At 37.3% G+C, this 19,550-nt stretch overlaps 3 protein-coding genes across 5 annotated transcripts in view; 1 reads left to right on the top strand and 2 right to left on the bottom strand.

Annotated features, from left to right (window-relative positions):
* Positions 1-238: 238 nt before the first annotated feature.
* On the bottom strand, positions 239-8,933 carry fgf2 (fibroblast growth factor 2). The gene is made up of 3 exons (XM_005807793.2): positions 6,777-8,933; positions 3,462-3,565; positions 239-956 (listed from the first exon to the last, which is right to left on the bottom strand). Exons 1-3 carry the CDS (start codon positions 6,952-6,954, stop codon positions 771-773), a joined length of 468 nt encoding a protein of 155 aa, XP_005807850.1. The 5' UTR covers positions 6,955-8,933; the 3' UTR covers positions 239-770.
* Positions 8,934-10,357: 1,424 nt separating this feature from the next.
* The window catches only part of bbs12 (Bardet-Biedl syndrome 12), a 47,030-nt gene continuing 37,837 nt past the window's right edge, over positions 10,358-19,550 (bottom strand). Inside the window, exons 1-2 of one of the 3 annotated variants that reach the window (XM_005807805.2) lie at positions 14,113-14,249; positions 10,358-12,431 (exon numbers count right to left, since the gene is read on the bottom strand). In XM_005807805.2, the coding sequence (XP_005807862.1) occupies positions 10,558-12,423 (1,866 nt within the window). In that variant the 5' untranslated portion in view covers positions 12,424-12,431; positions 14,113-14,249 and the 3' untranslated portion in view covers positions 10,358-10,557. The other 2 variants (XM_023328689.1, XM_023328688.1) reach the window with 2 other exon arrangements.
* On the top strand, positions 14,343-19,241 carry LOC102225904 (caltractin). The gene is made up of 5 exons (XM_005807794.3): positions 14,343-14,447; positions 14,637-14,792; positions 14,863-14,991; positions 15,675-15,812; positions 18,976-19,241. The coding sequence occupies exons 1-5, from the start codon at positions 14,445-14,447 to the stop codon at positions 19,063-19,065; spliced, it is 516 nt and encodes a 171-aa protein (XP_005807851.1). The 5' UTR covers positions 14,343-14,444; the 3' UTR covers positions 19,066-19,241.

The following is a 19,550-nucleotide window of genomic DNA, read 5'->3' as shown; positions in this document are numbered from 1 at the left end:
ACATTTTATTGCCTAAAAGCAATAACATGGCATTCCTTTAGTGAATTCAAACTGGGGGAAGTTAAAACTATGCCACTTGAGGAGTTTGGGAAAAAATATTTTCAAGCAAAAGTGTTTTCATCTTAAATGCCAAATTTATTTACATATTTTACAGTTTTGGCTTAATTTCTACTCTGAGTTTGTTTTTTTCTCAGCAAATGGGCTTTTTTTGAGTCTGTATACAATTAATCGATTACTGAATTAGTTGACGATTATTTCAAAAATCGATTAATCGTTTCAGCCCTACTCAGGAGTAGATTTTGTTATTGCTGCTGAAACTCATTGTGGTGGTTGATATAAAATGCATTATTTATTATACAAAGTATTAAATTTTTAATTTTATACTTTCTTTCAAATTTAAATCAGTTAAACTGACTCTGATTTTGCACAAATTCTGTTACATAGATAAGAGACAGCTTTAAAAGCTAATTTTATCTATTAAATGTGAATGTGTAACAGTCTGGAAGTGTTCCTGCAATTTTAAATATGGATTTTACTTTAACCTCCTTGGTTTTTGGCTCTAGTTGCTGAATATCTGCTCTCTGTGGACTAAACCTGGAGTAATGCATTTAAATATGTGGTAGCGTTTGGATTTAAAGCTGAATTAATCACACATGTTCCAGAGGAAATAGTTAGATTGTCACAGCTGTTTTAGGCAAAGCCAATCCAACACTGTGGTCATTGGCTCCACATCGTCCAAAAGACGTTCTCTCTCTCTCTCTGACACCTGGTTAGCACTTTGCCGACATTGGTAGAAAGAGAATGGCCTTCTGACCCGGTCCGGTTTTGCTCCCGGACTTGTACTGGCCAGTCCTCTTCAGTGCCACGTACATGTTTGGGTATTTCCTGGAGCGGTAGGTGTTGTAGTTGTTGCTCTCAAGTCTCTCAAGGAAGTAGCACTCATCTGTTGGACGTCTCTGAAGAAAAAGGGACAGAGCATCGTCATGTTACTGAAGTTTTGTTTTTTTTCTCTCCCCTCCAGGGGGGCTTTTGTGGGCTCTAGTCCCTTATATGAAAGTAGGCTGACAGGAAAGGAGAAGGGGGAAGACATGCGGTAAATGTCGCCGGGTCCGGAAATCGAACCCGCGACGAGGGCTCAAGGCCTCCAAACGTGGGTCGTGCTATCCCCTAAGCCACCACAGCACGCCCATGTTACTGAAGTTTAATCTCAACAAAATCATTTTGGTTTTGTTGAGGTTCTTTTGCATGTTTCTTTGTAGTAAAATAACATTCAAACTAAACCAAGAAGGAGAAAAGGTAAACTGGTTCTTTCTGTTTCTGCATCTTTTCTTTATTGATTGAATTATAAATTAATTGTATAGGGTTTGGGGGGAGAGTTCAGGAAAATTAAAGAAATGTAATTGAATAATTAAAGATGACAAAAACAAAATTATATGAAGCCACACTTGAGTAAAAGTAAAATTGTTCTGTAATAATTTATCTTTTGTCATTTTTTAAAAAAAGATCAAAGAGTTTCTGTTGTAACCTGACTTTACCATTTCATAGTAGTGGTTTGTGCTGCTAACAGCTATTATTGCTAAAACAACGGCTCCCGTATGTTTGCTCTAGAAAATGTCAACCACTATCGAATCCAAAAGGATTTCCAAAAGAGTGCAAACACTCCCAGCTCTTGGTCTTTCTTGCAGCTTGAATAAAACATGCCTTGACATAAATGCAGTAAATAAACCAGTTCATATTTAAAATTGCTTGAGGACACTTTTCACTTTCAATATGATCAGATTATTATAGAAAAGGGACATTTTTCCTCTAATTCAAATTTTCCGCCATTCAGTAAAGATTGTAGTGAGATGAAATTACAGAGAAGTTTTAAAATTTAGACACATACAATAGTCAGGCTGGACATCGTCTTGGGAGGCAACCTCTCATTATGAGGAGGAAATTCCAATTCGTAATTATCCAGTACAAGGTTTTACAACCACCAGGCCTCGTAAATCACCACCACTTCGCAGTTTCAGTGCTACTGGAAGCAGCAAAGCAGCAGTATTTGCCTATTTACACCAATGTTTGGAGAACCTGGTTACCTGGTAAGCAAATTGCTTACCAATGTAAGCAATTTGCTTGGAGCTAAAGTTACCAATTAACTTTAGCTCGAGAAAATTTAGAAAAGAGAACATTTCTGGGATTGAGCGGGAAAGTTTAAGAGATGCCTAACTTCTTAATGTTATAAAGATTTAAAAGGATCTGGAGAAAGCTTTATAAAAGAGACTAGGCTATAATAAAAGTTTAATGGTCCCCAATGGACAACAAGCGCTGATCAAATAAAATCCTTTAACAATTTTTATTTTCTGTTTCAGATACTTTAAAGTAACAAAAAAGAACAGATGCAAAGGTGTTGATGTAAAAAGCATGAACACTTGTAATACTTCAAACTATTTTTTAAAAAATTATCTCTTTTTTTGGATGTTTCCCCCACCCAAAAAGACTGAAGTGTTTAACAGAGATTGGGTTGGATGGTTTATATTTCACTTTTATCCACATCATTGTCTAGTACATATCTGTCTGTGCTTTGTTGTGACATTTGTACAGACATTTTAAACAGAAATGTCAGGTTTCTGAAAAGTATGTTTATTATTTTTCATACTCTGTTGTGACATTTGTACACTCTAGATCAGGCAGATGCACAATATGACCCCAGAGACTCTTATAGTGACATTTTAAACAGAAATGTCAGGTTTCTGAAAAGTATGTTGATTATAATCACCCAGATTCTGTAATAACTAGCTGTGTGCTGGCACTAGATAATTCTTCTTTACCCCATATGTGGCTTCTGTCCGTTCTGTTGAGACGTTACCTATTACCACAAAGAAGTCCTTGTTCTTTAGGTAAGAATTAAACCGGTCAAGTACTCCACAACCTTCTCCTTGCCCTTTCTTCTGCGTTCTTTGGTCTTCCTGATGTTCACTAATGCTCACTAACCAACCTCCAAGGTTTATTTTCTAACTTTTTGAAACCTAACAGTTATCTGTGCTAATTGTGTTGTGTCACATAAAATCATAAATAAAATGCATTAATGTAACAAAATGGAAAAAAGCTAAAGGGTAGTCAGCTCTTCATTTATATCTGCCTTTTCTGCAGGTTTAGCAATATGCATTTTTAAAGGTAATTAACATATACAGTATTTATATGCTTGTCACATATTTAAATGCTTATTTTCCTTCCCAGTTTACTCTCTGTGGAAAGGAACACTAAATTGAACAAAATCTTTATGGCATTTTAAACCATGACGTGTGATTACCTTTTGTAATCACACCTCTGTGACTTGGACTACAAGACTAAATAACTCAGACGAACTGTTTAGACTTCATAGAAAAACATTTTTCAATTATTTAATTACATTACCAAGATAACAAAGTAATTTTATATGAAACAGACATAACATCTGTAAAGAGATAGCCACTCACCACTCCAAACAGCCGTCCATCTCTGTTCATCGCCAGATAACGGTTTGCACAAACTCCTTTGATGATCACCTCTCCCACTGAGGTCGCCTGCAGCTGAAGCTTTACTGCAGACCAAGATAAAAGTTTATTTAAATTGAGTAAATAGAAAGCACTTGTACATTCACAGTGGAATGTTTAAACACAGAGAGAGAATGAGCGATCTGTTTACTGAATGAAGGAAAATATAAAAGCGCATCTTCAGATTCAAACTGAATGCTCTCCATTTCCTTCAAGATTATCCATGTTGGCCACAAGAGACACAAATAATGTGGCGGATATATCTGAGGCATCACAGCAGTAAACATGATCATAAAGTCAAAAAACAAAAACAACTATCCAATCACAAGACCTTGAAGATGAAGATTCTCTTTGCTGTGATTTTGTGATGCAACCAAATGCAACCTGTGGTTGCCTCTAAATACCTGAATTTGGTTTGTTTCTGCAGTTGTGATTGAAACGCATATGAGAAGGGCTTAAACTTAAAATAAAATTACATTTTAAGTTTAAGCAAAAAAAGTAAAAAAATTGTTTGGGTTTTTCAGAAGAAAAAAAAACCCAAACAAATTTCTTTGGTTTCATCAAAATGTCTCTAATACCATAAGTGTCACATTTTGGACCCAAAACATACAAAGACGTTTAACTGAATGTCAGTGTATATGTTTAAAGTTAATTAGACCATCCTAAAATGTTTGAATACTAATCTATGACTTGCTCATTCCCTCTAGTAAGGAAGGTACAAACAATGTCCAAAGCTAACTGGTATCTTGGGGTCTCCCAAGTCAAGAGATGATATTTATGGCAACCAGTTGCTGGTAGAGGATCTATATTGCTGTGGTCCTGTTTCTTTTGTAAAGGGGGTGTGCCTTTTTGTTTTTGTAAAGTAGAGTGCATGCCATCATGAACTCTTTGAATGATCAGGGTAACTAGGATAAAACCCCGGTGAACTCTGCCAGAAACCATAAAATCTGTTGTTAAATCAACACAGAAATGGTACACCAGACACAAAATTAACCTTATTCAGCCTTTATTCCGAATAGAAAATGTGTGGGATGAACTGGATGACGAGATTTCCAAGGAAAATATGTGATTTTTAATCCCGTAAGAAAAAGTGTCTGTTGTCTATTTTCAATGTTTTCCTTTATTTTAAAACTTAAAAAGAGAAATGTTTGTTCTTTAAAAATTACAAAAAAAAAAATCCTTTCCTGAGGATTTTTTTGTAATTTTTCATGAGGGCAAAAATTGCTTTTTGGTTTGTAAAGAGTTCAGACACCTGATCTAGAGGATGTGTGGAGGGTTCACTGTATGACCATCGTCACCAGAGATAATATTACACAGTAACATGTCCGAGATTTGTTGTTGGTGAACACTGCTAATCCACTTCATTTGCTTTGGAACTCCTCGTCTTTAAATGTCTGTCTGGCCGTATGGTTAGAAAACCAGGCAGAGAGACATTGGAGTCGGGATATGAACCTTGCTCGATATGATTGATGGAAGAGAGGATTTGAACTTTCCCTTCTCTCTTCTCTTTCATTCTGCTCTCCATTCATGCAGCATCCTTTTAAACTAGTATGGAATTTCAGGCATTTTTTTTTTACTTTTGAGAGGCTAATCAACTGCTCCCATCATAACAACTGTCTCATACTAAAAATATAAGAAAAAAATCCTTTCAGTTGCACAACATCCCATACCAGAGGCAATAACTGTCTGAAAATGCAATGCCTCAACTTAAAAAGCAAAGAACAAAAGTCTACAAACAGAAATAACATAACTCAACATCCTGCAATCTGAATGTCTGTATGGTTCAACTTCAAGACATTTTAGTCTCAAGTCCAAGTTCTTTCCTGCTTTTCAAAAACTTCAAAATATTATCAGCATGGATGCCTATAATTGCAATAATGGAGATTTTGTTAAAAATTGTTACGTTAAAGCCAAACAGGTTTCCTCTGTGTTCTGCCTACCACTGTGTGACATTTCATATGTAAATTAAAATGGTGGTAATGAGTGCCCAAGCACCGCTGGTGACCATGTGACAGCTTCATCAAAACCAGATGAAAACCATCTCCACTTCCTTTTGTTTGTTAGGATAGAGACTGCTCATCTAACCAGCAGGAACCCATGTGTAGCAAGCCACCAAAAAGGAAGCAGCAGCCTCATAAGATAAATTACAGGATCTGTCTTAAAATTAACCCACAGTAAGCCTTTCAATGCATCTGTCTGAAGTTAGTTACATGGTAGGATGTTTCAAGTCACAGATCAAAGAGGTGTGTTAGCCTAAATAAGAAGGTTTGCTGCTGTAGGTTTGTTTTTTTACAACATATGTCCTGCCCTGAAGGAGGACAGATACCAACATCCAAACTGTAACATTTGCGATTAAAATACAGGAAATAGTCTGTGGTGACGTCTCTGTCCGAGGTTTTTAGGATGAGGAAAGCAGAATTTTGTGGATCACATGTTCTCTTATGTTTCCAGCTTCATCTGGCAGGTCTGTCAGGGTTTGACAAAAGGAGCATTGATGCAAGGAACTAAAATCACAGTTGACTATTTGAGTAAAAAGCTCAATACTCAATGTAATGAGGATTTATTTCTTTATAAAACAGCAATATTCTCCAAGAAATGTCCATAGGGAGAACAGCAAAAACTAAAGTACTTAAAGACATTTTAGAAACAATTACCAAGTGTCCAAACGATTTGTTTAGCTTCTCATGGCTGACAGGTTGCCCTTTATCTTCAACTACTCTGCCAGGCATGTGTTTTCCCAGGAGGGGAAAAAAGTCCAGGTCCATGTCCTCCCTAGTCCCTCCTACTCACTAATGAAAGTTGAGGACATACTTTCAAGTAATCAGTGACCTGGAAGCCTTCATAGACATAATGGTTGTTCATTCAAAACAAGCACACACATGTTTTCACTTAAAAAGGTACATAGAAGCTGACCTGACTCACTAGAAAGCATCTGTTATAATTTCTGATCGTCCTGATGGCTCTGAGAGAGATGGATTTCATTTGCTGTCTTGTGTGACGTAAATCCTTCAGTGAGTGACTCAGCAGGGTGAAAACACAAACTAAAAACATCATTCATTCAAATTCTTTGTCATTTAAAAAACGTTTACTAATCTGGAGGTTTTGTGCTTCTCCTAGGTTCTCCTACATTAAATGTAGAATTAACCTCAATAAGCTGGAAGAGTCTCTATCTCCTTTCATTTTCTGTTGCATATGAAAAAATTTAAAGAAGCTTTGTGAAGTGCCCAAAGCAAAAACAATGAGACTGGAAATACTTACTGTGAGGGTCGCTTTTCTCCCGGATTCCATCCACACCCCCGTCAGGTTTAATCCTCAGAAAAAAGCCTCCGTTTTTACAGTACAGTCTCTTGGGGTCCTTGAAGCTCCCAGGAGGAAAGCCACCAGTGGCGCCGTCCTCAGGTACAGCGGGAAGTGTTGTGATTTCTCCCGTGGCCATCTCCTCCTTTCAAGCTGCTTCCTGGCAACTGCTTCGTCTCCTTCTTGAGAAGTGCAGGAGCCCCGCCGTGGCCTCCCACCTCCCACAAACTTCTCCCTCCTCCCCTTCTCCGCAGCCCTTCACACAGACTGATTCCACTTAACCTCAGAGGTCAGTACTCCTGAGAAGCCCCCTCTCAGGGCGGAAAGTGCCCTTTAAGGCCTGAGAATCTTGAGGGATCAATCTGATTGGAATCATTCATTTCTCATAGTTGTAGCAGTTTGATCTGCTGTCTGTAGAGCTGGCTGCCTCTGTGGCGTACATGCAGAAGGGTTTACATGCAGATCCCTTCAGTTCAACTCTCTTCTTGCAGTTGAAGCTGTGCAGCTGGCTTAGATCTCTGATGAAGGCTTTCCCTTTTGGGCCTCAGTTCGCATGCGCCCTAGGAGCAACCAGACACACATACGCACACACACACACACACACGCAATGCTCACACCCACTAATCCTTGCCAATTTAACCAGCCAACCCAGTAGAGGTTGGGAAAGGGGGACGGGCAGCTTGGAATCTGTCACTGAGGCTTCAGAGAACTGAAACCAGAACCAGCAGCAGCAGTATGTGAACAGAACCACTGTTTTCATTCATTCACTCACTCCCAGAGCAGGAAAAGAAGGCTTAAGAAGTCATCCCAGTGACTCAGAGGAAAATTCACTCATAATAAACTATTTCTAACAGAAAGTCCAGGAACTTGCTGAGAAAAGAAAGCCTCACTGAATTTGTGTAACTGTTATTTTCAACTTATTAAAAGCTGATCAAAGAGCGATACAAAATATCTAGACAAAGGTTTCTCAGTTATTTTGGCCATTTCTGAATGTTAAAAGTTTACTATAAATTTATGATTTATATAATTTGGATTGATGGCGGGATGGTAATTGGAGGGACAAACGGATGGAAGAATAGAACTTTCAGAAAACGAGAACGTTTGGAAATACAAATATTTTTATATCTACTTGCTTCTGATGGCTCATATTTTAACAAGTAATAAGACTAGTTACTCTTATTGTAAAGATGAGACATAGTTCTACATTACAATGTCAACAGGTGACTATGAAACCATTCAAGGACTGAGCAGACGCTTAGAGTAAATCAGTGTGTGGATGTGTGTATTACGGCTAGAAAGTAGAAGGCCTGAAATCTGGAGTAGTGATGGACTCAGACCTAAACCTTCAGAAACACATAAAGACAATTACAAAGTCAGTCTTTGATCACCAGAAAAACAGTTTTACGATTACTCATCCAGGTGCTATATCTTCAGTCGAATTCAGTACTGCAATATTCCCTTTACAGGCCTGCCTAAAGAATCTATGAGACAGCTCCAGCTGATACAGAATGCTGCTGCTCATGTTCTCACTAGGACCAGGAAGACAGGGCACATCACCCCAGTTCCCTTACACTGGCTCCCTGTCGCTCAGAGGATACACTTTAAAATACTTCTGTTAGTTTATAAGGCACTGAATGGCTTCTGCTGTTGTTGTATCAATCTTCCAGATCACTCAGGTAATCTGGTTCAAATGTACTTTGCAAACTTAAAAATGTAAGCATAAAAAAGTGTTTTCTAAAAAGACTACCTAAGTATTGCGTAACAAAACCTCAGATTTAATATTTTAAAATATCAGATGACATATATAGCTTTGTGCACATTCTGGTATTGTAAATGTAACTAGTTATTACCCATCTCTGATTATCATGTGTTTCAATCAGTGAGGTGGATCTGAACATCATAATTAAATTCTGGCCATATAAGATCCACTTGGAGTTTGGGTTTAACCTAAAAAACCTGAACCCTGGACAGACTGACAGATGTATCTGGTCCTCACAACTGAGAGGATTCTTGGAGCAATCTTCTAACATAAATACCACAATAATTAGTAATATTATCAGAAAAACAGGTTTTAATTTTTAAGGTTTTATATTCTTTCCGAAACAGCTTTTTCCCACTTGCCATCAGACTGCTGAAATCTTAACTGGACTGCACTCAAAAACTGGTCTCCACTTCATACCTTGCACATGTACAGAGCTAAATAACTTCTATTTTACTGTCATTCCTGCACTTTATATTTTATATTTAGATTTATATTCCGGAGTAACCTCATAACATTAGAACCTCAAAACATTGTTCTGAGCCGTATGCAACGAAATTTCGTTCTGTATACACCCTGTGCATGCAAAATGATAATAAAGTAAGTCTAAGTCTTCTCTAATCCAGATATTCAGATAAAGCATAGATGAGTTGCTCTGAACTGTCGGTCGGATCTGTGCCATTCCAGTTCCCCTGTCATTGCCTTGTGGTTGTCATGTCTCACTCGTCTGCCTCGTCACTGTCACCACACAGCAATGCCCTGGTGGAGCTGGGGAAGCTTTTTATTTCACTGAGCTAATTTTAGCACACATGAGACTCTCTCACAGGAAATGGAAGTACATGCATGTCATTGCCACCGTAAACGTCTAACATACAAAAAGGGGAATTCTGCGTACAATGGCAATACTATAACATTACATCACCATTGATGAGACAGTTCAAGAGTGTTCCTTAAAAGGTCCCCTTTCTAGTTAGCAGCTTTCAAGGGTGTAATTGTGTTTACTTGCATACATTTATTAAATATTCAAAATACTTTTACATCAGCTAATATTCTCTTGAAAGTATTGCTTTGAGGTAATTAGATCTTAGATTATTTCACTAATTTCAATGAGTCTAGGTCAGGGGTCTGCAACCTACAGCTTTGAAGCAGCAAATGGGTATTTGGACCTTTCACAATGGCTCTGAATAACTTTGGCTAAAAATGAAAAGGAACTAGCTAATGTTTTTAAATTTACATATAACAAACACAGTTTTTTAAAACATTTTTTCAGTTTATTCCCACAATATTTGCATTTCCACAAAGAATGACACTAAAAGCACTTGTAATGTTTTTTAGATCTGGATTCTTGTTATTAGGTTGGAATCTATGCGCTATTTTGTTTTTTTACATTTTCCATCCCACTCAAAACAATCCATCCTCATTTTTGCTAATCTTTATTTTAAATCCTAACAAGTATTAATAAAATTGCATTTCATTAAAAGCAACAGCAAATTTTCTACAGTAAATATTTGTCTAAAGTTAAAAGTTGTCTATTTTTGAAAAGTCATGTGATATTTCCAGCTCTGAACAAGTTTTATTTGGCTGGCTGGTGAGTTAAGAATGGATACTTGTGTTTAAAAGATTGCTGACCCTTGGACTGATTTAGATGTTAAGAAGCAAAGATTTAACAACAAAAAATCTCCCCCACCCTCTGGATTTTTAAAGAATAATTAATAATTAGTCAATTTCAAAAGTTTACTCTGACTATGTTGCAACTTTGAATGAAAAATCCAGGTCACTGAAATGTTTTCAAAAAGTTTATTTTTGAAGATTATGTCTCTCCCTAGTGGTAGAGAATAGATAGAACACTCTCTATATTATCTGCGTTATTGATGACAAGAAAACTCATATAACATGACTTTAACAAAAAAATAACTTTACGGCAAATTGCAAAAGTTGGAAAACCAATAAATAAATACATAAATTATTTTGTTTTTGGAACAATCAAAGCAGCATCAGATTCCCCTCATTTTTTTGGCCAGTTCCTGTGATGATTTCTGCATCAGTCTGTAGAACTAGAAAAACTAGGTCTAAAGCTTTCCTCCAAGCTTCCTGCTTCACACTCAAGTTATCATAGATGTTCAAAGTCGGTGTTTCATCTGGTTTCACTGCTGAGAAACCTGCATCCTCTCTTTTGCTCTGCGAAACAAGTTGCAAAAACTTCCCTGTGCTTATTTCATCTCTGTGAAATTCCGTCAGTTGCTTGCTGACAATAGTCCTAGCACTGGCTGCTGAGCACCTTCCGGTGTTAACCATTACAGCCGTTATGTAATCTATTAAACCATCTGCCATGAGTTGTAGCACGAGACCTCTGTAGAGGTTAGCTGCTGACCCAGTTTTGCTGTCTTTCACTCTGTTGTGTTCTGCTTGCTTTTGTAGCTGATGAACACAAAGTACCTCGGTTCCTCCAGCACCAGGCAACAGGGCTCCATCTTTCAGTGCATGGTGTAAACGGTACGCACAGGCCCAGAATTGGTCCTCCAGAGCTTGCAGCTTGCCATGTACGCAACTTGTTACAACCACTGTGACCAGCCCACTATTCCTCCCAGTGGAAATGTTCACAGCTGTTAAAGATTTCCTCTCATAGCTGCTGAGGTCCCTCCAGATCTCAACATTAACACCATCACCGACACAAGACTCCGTTAACTGCGTGGCATAGTTTACTGGAATAGCTCCAGTTGAGCTGCCAATAGTCTTCAAAACAGAAGAGTTGACCTTTTCCACCACGAGAATCTGATGCCTACAACAGTGCTGGATGACCTTCTGGCTGACAAGGCCAGCAGTTAGTATCAGTTTCACTTCCAGGTTCAAGAGTAGTTTCACAACCTTATCCACCCATTCATCCTCTTTGCTTGAAGCTGACAAATCCAAGTCCTCATGCACACTTTGTTCACCTGGTAGGCTTTTGAAGCCCAGATGGCGGTAGGTCTGAGACAGATCTCCAGTAATAAGAGCAACTTTCAGGGGTTGTTGTTTTACCATATGAGCAACTACAGCCTGCTCGTCAGATAAAAGAAGAATGCAGCCTTCAACAACACATGCGCAGTCCTCTGGTAAACCAGAAACAAGACAGGTTAACATTTTTGAAATGTCAAACAAGGGATCACTGATATGTTGTTGGTTTGTCTTTAACAGCATCTGAGCAGCTTCAACTGCCAATTTCATAGTCTTTTCACAACCATGGCTCAAAGACTCAGCAATGACTATCATATCAGGCTGATCAGGATGCCGAACTGTGGAGAGCATTCCCGACTTGGTCTCACAAAAATGTCGGCTGAGCTTAACCTTTCTTTGTCCACTCTTGCTTAGACACTTGTCATGAAAGTTTGCCATCTCTGTAGATACGTTGGTAGAAGCTTTCTTTGTACCTCCAGGTGCAGCAGTGCATTTCTCCATTACAGTGAGGTCCTTGAATGAAACTGAAAATTTCTTGCAAGCATCCAAGCAAATATCAATCCCCTCAGACATAGCTGTGATTATGTGCTGAACTGAAATGCCTCTCTGGAGGCTGTCCAATGCAGCATGGCTCCAAGCTCCTGCAAGAAACAGCAAGCATCCAGACCCTGTGCGGTACTGCTGATGATGGGCTCGAACAGTCTCATAAACCAGCTGACCCACCGTGCATGCAGGTTCCAGGTTCTCAATGATACGAAAGCATGAGCACACCAGAACTGAGTCCCCACTCGATTCATCTTGGATGAACTTGTAGTTTTTAAACGGACCAACGGAGGACTGTATCCTTCCTGAAAGTGCTGAGAGTTTCTGGAGTCCAACATGTTGTCGACTGTTTATTACTACGCCTTCCAGCATTATCCAGACTGAAAAATAAAAGAATCAGAAACACTCAGTGTCAACAAATATTATCTGTTTACTTAGTAAATCTGCTTAACATTATTTGTGGAAGAAAGGTTAAACAGTTTTTAATTTTAGCATTGTGCTCTAGAGAATGCTATAATTTTCCAAAGATTATAGGCGTCCTTACATTAATGTTGGGTTTAGGTCAATGCTTTACATTTTATTTGGCAGGAATGTACTTTTCAACATAAAGTTTAACTCAGGACAAAAAGATCAGCATAAGAAAGGACTAATTACTAATACTAAATATGTCAAGTTGATGCGTCACACTTCAGTAACCTCTACATGACTGCGGCATTTGGCCAGGAGGCAATGTCTCCAGGTGGTAAGTAGGTATACTAAATAAGCAGGTATACCAAAATAATATAAGCCAACTATTGTCTTCTTCACAAATGGAGTTAAGTACAACACCTAAAGCTTAAACAATCATAATGCAGCCCATGGCCAATAATCACTTTTCTTTAAATCAAGTAGAGGAAAATAAAAATAAAAACTAATATCTGCACAATTACTGTAAATACGCAAATGAATCAGGAGTTAAAGAAGTGGTTCCAGATCACAGAGAGCTGTTGCACTTGGGCCACTGACAGGAAACGAGGCCCCAACATCAGAGCTGCCATTTGAAACAATGAAATGGGTTAAAAATTCTTCAAGAAAGTAAACGAGTGCTGGACAAGCAACTCCAAACAAAACAGTAAATGTGAAAAATGGAAACATAATGAATCAGTGTAGAAAATTCAAAACAACATTGCCTTGAAAATTGGAAATACAAAATAAAAGAAATAAAACTCAAAAGTATAGAATCAGGACTCAAAGTTTAGAAGCACACTGTAAGAACTTGGTTGAAAGAAAATAAGATAACAAATTTGCATATTCAGAGGGAATGATGCTAGAATAATTGTTTGGTATCATGCCAATGAAACATTAACCACTACTTTAAGAACACCATCACATTTCCACAGTCTGTGATGATGTGGAGCTGTATTTCTATTTGTGTCCATACAAAGTAAGTTTGGTGATATTTAAGTCATTATTCAAAATAAAAATACATTTGTTCAATGAAAAAAAATATTTTAACATCTGTTCAGGAAAGAATTGTTAAACGACACAGTCAACAACCAGTGCAGACTTAAGTTTGACTGGAAACAGGTGGAAATTGGAAAAATAGAGCTTTGCATACAGAGCTGGTCAGTCAGCTTCAATACAAGAATGTTGGAACATTCATGAAGTTCAAGGCATGCCTCAAAAAAGTGAACCTGTCAGACAACACGGAGATACAAGCAAAAAGTTTATTTCATGATTTCAAGCCCTACTTGTTTATTTGATCTGAATAAATCGTGGGCCATTGAGAACAATACTGTGATTTAATCCTAATGCAGTATACTAACATAAAAACTAGAATGTGATGCTCTAATTCCATACTTTACAACATTCACATTGGTTCAAAATCATTCTAAGTCCACTTTTAAAATAAATATAAAATATTTACTTTATATTTAAGACGTTTTGCAGATAAGGCGCATGCAGGCTACCATTAATAGTATTATTAATGAAGTTACCCGTTTTATACCTGAAATACAATAAAACAGTCTTTTCTGAAAAGACATAACTGTTCGAATTTTATTCATGAAAACGAGCCGTTACCTTTATTTTTTAAGTCTGAACCATTTGTTTTGTTCTAAGCTCTCTTCCGGACGCGCGGGCTTAAAAAAAAAACAACAAAGAAACAATGCGCATGCGTTAAATGCCCTAGTTGCTGGGCAACAAAAAAAGACTCAAGTCGATTGGTGGAAACTTTTAGAGCCCACCCGTGCTACTTTCAGATTGGCTAACAAGACCAGATTCCGTTTTTTCCTACCTTCTATTGGTTGCCGGCTGTGTCCGTTAAAAATACAACCGTTGCTGCATGTTTTGTTGACATCTAATTAGCAAACACAACGCTGAAGTTTTCTTCTTTGGTGGATTCGGGGTTTTAAATGGTAAAGCTATGGCGAAGTGTTTAATATCTCATGTCTGCTCTGTTCACAATGTTTTATGTTCATTTTAGTCTTAAAGGCGTTGATTTTTTGTCTCATTCATTAGCCGAACGAGAGCTTTCGCTAGCTAGCTTGGTTCTTTTAGACATAAGGCGTTTCTTCGGGTAATTTCTGATCATGTCTGCTTCTTAGGCTACAAATTACCGGAAAACTGCTGCCTCAGCGAGCCAAAAGAAAAAGCCAGGCTCCAAATCTGATCTGACGGAGGAACAGAAGCAGGAGATCAAGGAAGCTTTTGATCTGTTTGACACAGATGGAACTGGGACAATTGACATCAAAGAACTCAAGGTGGGCTTTGGTAAAGATCAAATGTCATTGGTGCTCACAGAACCTTATCGGCTATTTATCTCCCCTACAGGTTGCCATGAGAGCCCTAGGCTTTGAACCAAAAAAGGAGGAAATCAAGAAGATGGTTTCAGATATTGTCAAGGATGGTTCTGGAACCATTGATTTTGATGACTTTCTTTGTATGATGACCCAGAAAATGGTGAGTGTATGGACACATTGTTCACTGTTCACCCTGAGTTAAAAAAAGCCTTCAAAGTAAATTAAACTTTTATTGTTCTAGTCTCCTATCTCCTAATTAATTGATTTATATTTCAGACAACGTCAAGTAATGCCTCCTTAAAATAACACAAAGCCATTAATGTCTAAACTGCTGGCAACAAAATTGAGTACCCCTGTAAGTGTAAAGTTGTTCCCAACATGACAGTTCTTATGTAGTCCCAAACCATGACACTCTTACCACCATCCTTGACTGTGGGCAAAACACAGTTGTCGTCGTACTCCTCACCACCGCACATGCTTGATCCAGATATGTTTATCATCGTCTCATAAGACCACAAGACATGGTTCCAGGAATTCACGGTCTTAGTCTGCTTGTCTTCATCAAACTGTTTCTTTATAGTGTAATTACAAAATATGCTTGTTACATTTACTTTAAAAGAAGTACATTGTTTAAAATAATTGTTTAACATGTTTTTCTCCATTGGCAACTGAAAATGAGGCAACATTCCACCAGGACAATGTTCCAAATTTCAACATATTGACATATTATAAAGAAGACTAGTGTTGTTCTATCATTAAATGGGTTTGGCAAAAAGGCTCAGAAGAGAAGTTTTAACCTGTTTACAGTAATTCCACGTTTACTGTCTCCTGTGATGTTAACAGAATGAGAAGGATAGCAAAGAGGAAATAATGAAGGCTTTCCGACTGTTCGATGATGACTGCACAGGAAAAATCTCTTTCAAAAATCTCAAGAGAGTTGCGAAAGAGCTGGGAGAAAACCTCACAGATGAAGAGCTGCAGGTAACTTTGGATCTTTTATTTTATTGCTAAATTATCTATTTCATCTGATAAGTTACAGTAAAAGTTACTGTGATAAAAAATATATTTCTTTTCTTGAGCTACAGTGCAATAACCACATATGTGGGCTGTAAATGAATCATCAGTGAAATGATATTAAGAAAAATATCACAATATTCCTAATAATGAGAACAAAACACAAAGAGGATAAAAGAACTCTGACACATGAACTTAAGAGTCCAAAGTAGAAATATTTATATTAATATGTGTTGGAGGTCATTTATTATTGTATGTACTACTCTCAGTACCCTCCAATCATAAAAATAGGAACATCTCAAATTGTAATATCATCGAAAATAATATTTTCATTTCACTAACTTATTTTAAAAATAAGTACAATTTTCATAAAACATAGTTTCTTTAATTGTTAATGATTATTTACAGCAAATGTAAACCTCCAAATTCAGATTCATTGAAACTTACAATATTACATAAAATTGATTAATAATATGACTTTGCATTCAAATCTGTGTGTCTACTCAAAAATGTGTCCAGTAAATTCACCTATTACTTGGTTGGAGGTCCTTTTGCTTGAATTACTGTATCAGTGCAGCAGGGCATGGAAGTAATCATCTTGTGGTTGTGCTGAAGCGTTCAGGAAGCCCAGCTTGCTTTAGTGCTGGATCTGAATGGGCTTCTCTTCACTATCCTCTTAAGGTTACAGTTATCCCTGTTTCTCCCACACTTTTTTCTTTCACTCAACATTGTCTTCCTCATGGATGTGTATGATGATATTTTAATTTAATGAGATGATTGTGGAGAGTCTAAATTCTTTTATGGATCAGCTAAATTAAGGTTGTTCTAGTTTCTCCTACCTTGGTATGCATTCCTATCTGATATGTATTACACCTATCTGGTCCAAAGAAATACACATACCACGAGAACTCTCTACAAAAAGCTTCAATCTGCGTAAAAGGTGCAAACTTCCAACGCAGGTGATGGAGGCCGCTTCAAATTAGTCTTCTTCATTCATATTAGTCATTACCAAGTGGTTATCTCTCACTGTTCTCAAGTCGGATGTCCTTTTCTTAGTATTTTCGGGGTTAGAAATTAAATTTTTAGAAAATAAAAACGTTGCTAATATACCATGTTAAAATGCTTAAATTTGTTGCATGAGAATATTTGATAAGGAAGTTATTTGGATGACATGTACATCGTTTTATTTGTGTGTCGTTTACAGAACAAATTTAATTTGTTCAAACACAATTTGTATCTTGAAAGTGAGTAAGAGGAAACAACTTTTTGAAATAAAATACAATTTCCATTACTCAAGTCACTGCCTCATGGCATTGCTGCTGTCGGCAGTTCAGTATGTCACAATAATCTGTTGATGCAGAGAATTATGCTGCATCCGACATCAGCTTGGTTGATGCTAAGTACAGAAACTTGTCACTTTTTCCTTTATTGCCCACATCTTATTTGGCCCTGGAGGGAGCGGCTTCAACTGAAGCTGAGGTCATGGTAGGATCAGAAAAAGCAGAGAAACCACAACTCAGAAGCGATCATGTCGCAGGAACACACGTAGCCTGTTGCCAAAACAAAGCCAGGGTTGCAAACATCTAGTAGAGCAGAATCTGGTTTGACCATCCAGATTAATGCATGAAGAAAAGTTCAGATTTAAGACATTCATATTTAGCACCATTCAGTAAAAAATTCTAATTCAGATGCATTATCTTGAGAGGTTCATCATTATAACACAAAAATACAGAGTTGTGGTGCGCCGGTTCTACACTGTTCAACCTTGGATTATTACATTTACATTATCACACCACAATCAAAGCCCCACAAACACAAATACTGCTCTAGCATCTAATATATGTTGTATGGTTGTATAGTTTATCATCACAATAAACCAAAATTCTTATGACAAAAAGAATTTCTCAGTAACAGTGAAAGGTGCAATAATTTCACATCTCTAAACTGTAGGTTCCAGAAACGCTTTAAATAGTTTCCAAATTTTACACTAATTCAAGCTTTATATAGTACCTCTTCAGTAATGTCGGTAGTATCGAATGCACAGCTTTCAGTCATTAAATAAAAAGTATGTTAAGGGTAAAATGTTAAAATCCAGATCAACTGAATGATACTGAATTTTAAAGGGGGAGTCTTATGTAAAATCAACTTTTTTGAGCTTCACATGATATCGTAATGTTATTCTCTCATTAAAAACAAACCTGGATGCTGCTTTGATTCTTTCATGTATGTCTGAGGAATCCTCGATTCTCTGGTGGCAAACATTTAGGGGTGCCTAAACGCTTGCTTATACACAGCACCCTCTATTTACCCAAAGCTCCTTCTCAGAGCTGCAGTTTCCAGTTGAGCCTCTGCCTCACACAGCAACCCTCCCCTCCCCCCACTCCACTCCCAATCAGCTCCACCAGACTAGCGGCAGACGCAATTAGCAAACACCTGGGGGAATTGCATGTCTGCTGAGCTCATCATAGGAACAACTTCTCAGTCCAAAGCTCCTATGTATGCTACTAATACCATGGATTAGTATTGCTGTGATGATGTGTTGAAGGTGGAGTGTCTGAAAGAGACAGAGACCAACTTCAAGGCATCAAATTGCAAAATCAGATTGCTCTTAAGTAATGCCTGATATATAAATTATTTTCATAACTGAAGTTACTATAGTTAGTTGGTTGCAGAATAAACTGACACTATGTGCCTGGAAAATACATAAAAATCCCTCTTTAAGTTTTGTTAGGTTTTGTCCTTTAGAACAATGGCTGTAGAAGCAAATATTTTTCCACACAAAGCTATTTTTTTCTCAGACTTATCCAGGTCTAGAAAATGATAAAAATAAATTCCTAGCTGAACTTACTTTGAATCTTTCTACCAGCTGTGTTCTAAAACCTTGAAAAAGAAAAACGGAAATGTTTAATTCTAAAAAAATCTATATATATCACAATATCTTCTCTATGTAAATTAGACATCTTTTTTATTGTAGAGTTCAGCAAATTGTCATTTTGCAGTTTAAAACATTTTATTCTTACTTTCATGTAGTGTAAAATAATAATAATAAAAAATATATATATATATATATATATAATATGGATTGTTTCACACAATTCCCTCCTTAACATTCATATTTGTCGGCCTTCAGGAAATGATAGACGAAGCCGACCAGGATGGTGACGGAGAAGTCAACGAGCAAGAATTTCTACGGATAATGAAGAAGACCAATCTGTACTGAAGTGTGTTGCAGTTTTAAAACCTTTTCAGGATTAAATTCTGACCTTGTTCCAACTATTTTTCCTGTAGCTTTTCTGGAACTAAGACAGGCTCTCTTTGTAAATAACTTTTTAAAAATCCTTTGTCTTTGTACAGGTCCTTTTTTTCTATAAGACAAATAAAAACAATCACAGTTTTGTCTCGTGTTTGAACTGATCGTGAAGTGTCAGTTTGAGAAGTTTTTTTTTTTTTTTTTTTTTACCAACTTTCTTGTTGAAACGGAGGTGGTGCAATGCAGAAGCAGGTTACAGCAGCTCATGAAGATCTTAGTGAAAGTGATTTCAGTGCATTGCATTCACTGTTGTGCAACTTGCAAAGCGCAGCGTGCCAATGATGGTCAGACAGACAGACATGACTAAGTTGATGTTGACTAATTCGAATTATCTTACTGTAAATAGAAATCAGCAGAATAAACCTGAGATGAGTAAGTCAGTAAAAGTGACTCTC

This window comes from Xiphophorus maculatus, chromosome 23 (genome assembly GCF_002775205.1).
Source record: "Xiphophorus maculatus strain JP 163 A chromosome 23, X_maculatus-5.0-male, whole genome shotgun sequence".
Taxonomy (NCBI): Eukaryota; Metazoa; Chordata; class Actinopteri; order Cyprinodontiformes; family Poeciliidae; genus Xiphophorus; species Xiphophorus maculatus.
Note: the sequence above shows the minus strand (reverse complement) of the source record. Positions and strands in the feature narration are given on the sequence as shown.

Excerpts from the sequence above, each read along its gene's own strand:
- fgf2 (XM_005807793.2), bottom strand. The coding sequence starts at position 6,954 with ATGGCCACGGGAGAAATCACAACACTTCCCGCTGTACCTGAGGACGGC. Across the intron at positions 3,566-6,776 it reads GGAGAAAAGCGACCCTCACA|TAAAGCTTCAGCTGCAGGCG; the intron begins GTAAGTATTTCC and ends CTTGGTCTGCAG. Across the intron at positions 957-3,461 it reads ATGGACGGCTGTTTGGAGTG|AGACGTCCAACAGATGAGTG; the intron begins GTGAGTGGCTAT and ends CTTTTTCTTCAG.
- LOC102225904 (XM_005807794.3), top strand. Across the intron at positions 14,992-15,674 it reads GTATGATGACCCAGAAAATG|AATGAGAAGGATAGCAAAGA; the intron begins GTGAGTGTATGG and ends TGATGTTAACAG. Across the intron at positions 15,813-18,975 it reads TCACAGATGAAGAGCTGCAG|GAAATGATAGACGAAGCCGA; the intron begins GTAACTTTGGAT and ends GTCGGCCTTCAG.